General features: G+C 46.7%; 1 protein-coding gene across 1 annotated transcript; it reads left to right on the top strand.

The window, feature by feature from the left end:
- Positions 1-275: 275 nt before the first annotated feature.
- Positions 276-1,947, top strand: CAMKK1 (calcium/calmodulin dependent protein kinase kinase 1). Its single transcript, XM_069620047.1, has one exon. The coding sequence runs from the start codon at positions 339-341 to the stop codon at positions 1,758-1,760; it is 1,422 nt and encodes a 473-aa protein (XP_069476148.1). The 5' UTR covers positions 276-338; the 3' UTR covers positions 1,761-1,947.
- The last annotated feature ends 669 nt before the right edge of the window (positions 1,948-2,616 follow it).

The following is a 2,616-nucleotide window of genomic DNA, read 5'->3' as shown; positions in this document are numbered from 1 at the left end:
CTCCATTCTAACGTGCTCTTCGAAGACCAATTCCCATGTGCAAATAACTTTGCCTCTAAATATTGCACTAGATCTGAGAATGTGGTTTCCCTTTGTGACATTCTGAAATTCGTTTTTAGTGGCACACTGCTATTATAAAATGGGTTCCCTTTAATGTGCAAATGGCAGTGTGAGACACGCTTGCCACGCCCAGTAGGTACTCTATGATCACTTTCCCGGCCTGCAACGCACCATAAATATGTAGGGTATTTTGTGGAGATTTGGGGCCTGGCGCTAGCAATGCAGGTGTACAAGAAGCACTATCTCAGAGGCAACGTTTGCAGAGGCAGGGAGTCAGCATGGACGCCATGTTGAGAAACCATTCCCCTTCCCAGTGCTCTGCAGATGCTGGACTCATGGACACTTACCAGAAGGGGGAAATGAGGCCCGTCCTTTCGAACAGGAAGTTCTCGCTTCAGGAACGATCAACAGGAAGCTATGTGCCGTCTACTAACGCTACCGGCCAGGGACCTTATGCAACGGGACCTTCGCCGCACATCTCTCCAAGAATTGTACGAAGGCCAACAATAGAGTCGAATCGAGTGTCCATTTCTGATTCTGAGGACTGTGTGCAGCTGAACCAGTACAAACTGCAAAGCGAAATTGGAAAGGGTTCATACGGCGTGGTGAAGTTGGCCTACAATCAAAGTGACGACAAGTACTATGCAATGAAAGTTCTTTCTAAGAAGAAGTTATTGAAGCAGTACGGATTTCCTCGTCGACCTCCACCCAGGGGAGCGAAGGCTGCTTCTGGGGAGCAGCCAAAACCCATGGCCCCACTGGAACGAATTTATCAGGAAATAGCCATATTAAAGAAGCTGGACCATATTAACATTGTCCGACTGATCGAGGTCTTGGATGATCCTGCAGAAGACAATCTATATATGGTGTTTGACCTCATGCGCAAGGGGCCTGTCATGGAAGTGCCAAGCGAGCAGATCTTCACGGAGGAGGAAGCTCGGGTTTATCTGCGAGACATTGTCCTGGGCATCGAGTACTTACATTACCAGAAGATCATTCATCGCGACATCAAACCCTCCAACCTGCTTTTGGGAGATGATGGCCACATCAAAATAGCTGATTTTGGAGTCAGTAACCAGTTTGAAGGGAATGACGCCCTGCTTTCAAGTACTGCCGGAACGCCAGCGTTTATGGCACCTGAAGCCATTTCAGATTCCGGTCAAAGGTTCAGTGGAAAGGCTTTGGATGTATGGGCCATGGGAACTACCCTTTACTGTTTTGTGTTTGGAAAGTGCCCTTTTATAGATGACTACATTCTCGTTCTCCATAACATGATCAAGAACAAGCCTGTGGAGTTCCCCGAGGAGCCAAGCATCAGCGAGGAACTCAAGGATCTGATTCTAAAAATGCTTGACAAAAATCCAGAATCACGGATAACTGTTCCTGACATTAAGCTGCATCCCTGGGTCACAAAGTATGGCGAGGACCCCCTGCCACTGGAGGAAGAGCACTGCACGGTGGTGGAAGTCACAGAAGAAGAGGTGCAGAACTCCGTCAAGCTGATCCCAAGCCTGACCGCCGTGATTCTAGTGAAAGCCATGCTAAGGAAGCGATCCTTCGGGAACCCGTTTGAGTGCCAAAACAGAAGGGAAGAGAGATCCATGTCTGCTCCAGGAAGCCTACTCATAAAGCAGGCCAGTGGAGACTGCGCAAAAGACTTTGAACTTCCTGATCTTGAAGAAGACGAGGCGGCTTCCTGAGGTCCCCCGCAATGCTTCTCCAGTCAGTCTCATCTGCTGCTGAAACCATTGTGTTTTTGTGTTGCACAGATATACACACAACAACGCACTACCATACACAAACACACACATCATGAACCAAAGCTTCAAAGCGAAAAGAGAAATGGAATTAAGATTCAGATGTACTTCAAGTTTTCATGAAGGTTTACATTTTGTCAAGCAATGTTGTTGCTTGTCGTTGACTGTCTTGTGTTCAACGTATATGTTTTGTGTGTAAGTGTATACCAAATATCCTTACAGACCCCGGCCGACGCATTTTTTAACTGCCAGGTGCAGCTCCTAGTAAACAACTTCTTGACCCTCACCATTTTATGGGTCAATCGCCAAGGACCAATATGCCCTAACGCTGTACTAGTGGCTAGAAGCAACATACCAACCATTATGGTGGTCTAATGCCTTGTTGTTGGAACAACCTTCCGATTATCAGTGCCCATAGTGCTTCTTTTATCATAAACCAACACCCTGTGTAGCGCAAAGGAACAGCGCGTGAGTCAAGCTGAACTTTTGCGGATCAACAGCAAAGACAAATGCAAATCGCCGAATATTCTCTAAACATTTGATGTCAAATAAATGTACTTTACGAAATGTACAATCTTGCTGTTTTCTTTTAAATCACAGTTTCATATTCCGAATTGTGGCGCGCTGTGTTGTGAGATGATGTGTGTTGTTTTCCGGGTTCTGTGTAAAGGCGCGTAGGACTGGAGATCACTGGGCGCGTTTGGCTACGCACCCTGTAACGTCACAGAGAGAGACAGGGAATATGAATGCTTTGATAATGTCAGGCTTAGGGGCGGGAGATATGATTTAGTGTCGCAAA

Source organism: Ambystoma mexicanum, chromosome 10, assembly GCF_040938575.1.
Source record: "Ambystoma mexicanum isolate Mex_15411 chromosome 10, UKY_AmexF1_1, whole genome shotgun sequence".
NCBI lineage: Eukaryota > Metazoa > Chordata > Amphibia > Caudata > Ambystomatidae > Ambystoma > Ambystoma mexicanum.
The sequence above is the reverse complement of the archived record's forward strand: the minus strand, read 5'-3'. Positions and strand labels throughout refer to the sequence as shown.

What these genes read in the sequence shown, in the direction of transcription:
- CAMKK1 (XM_069620047.1), top strand. Translation starts at nt 339, where the DNA reads ATGGACGCCATGTTGAGAAACCATTCCCCTTCCCAGTGCTCTGCAGAT.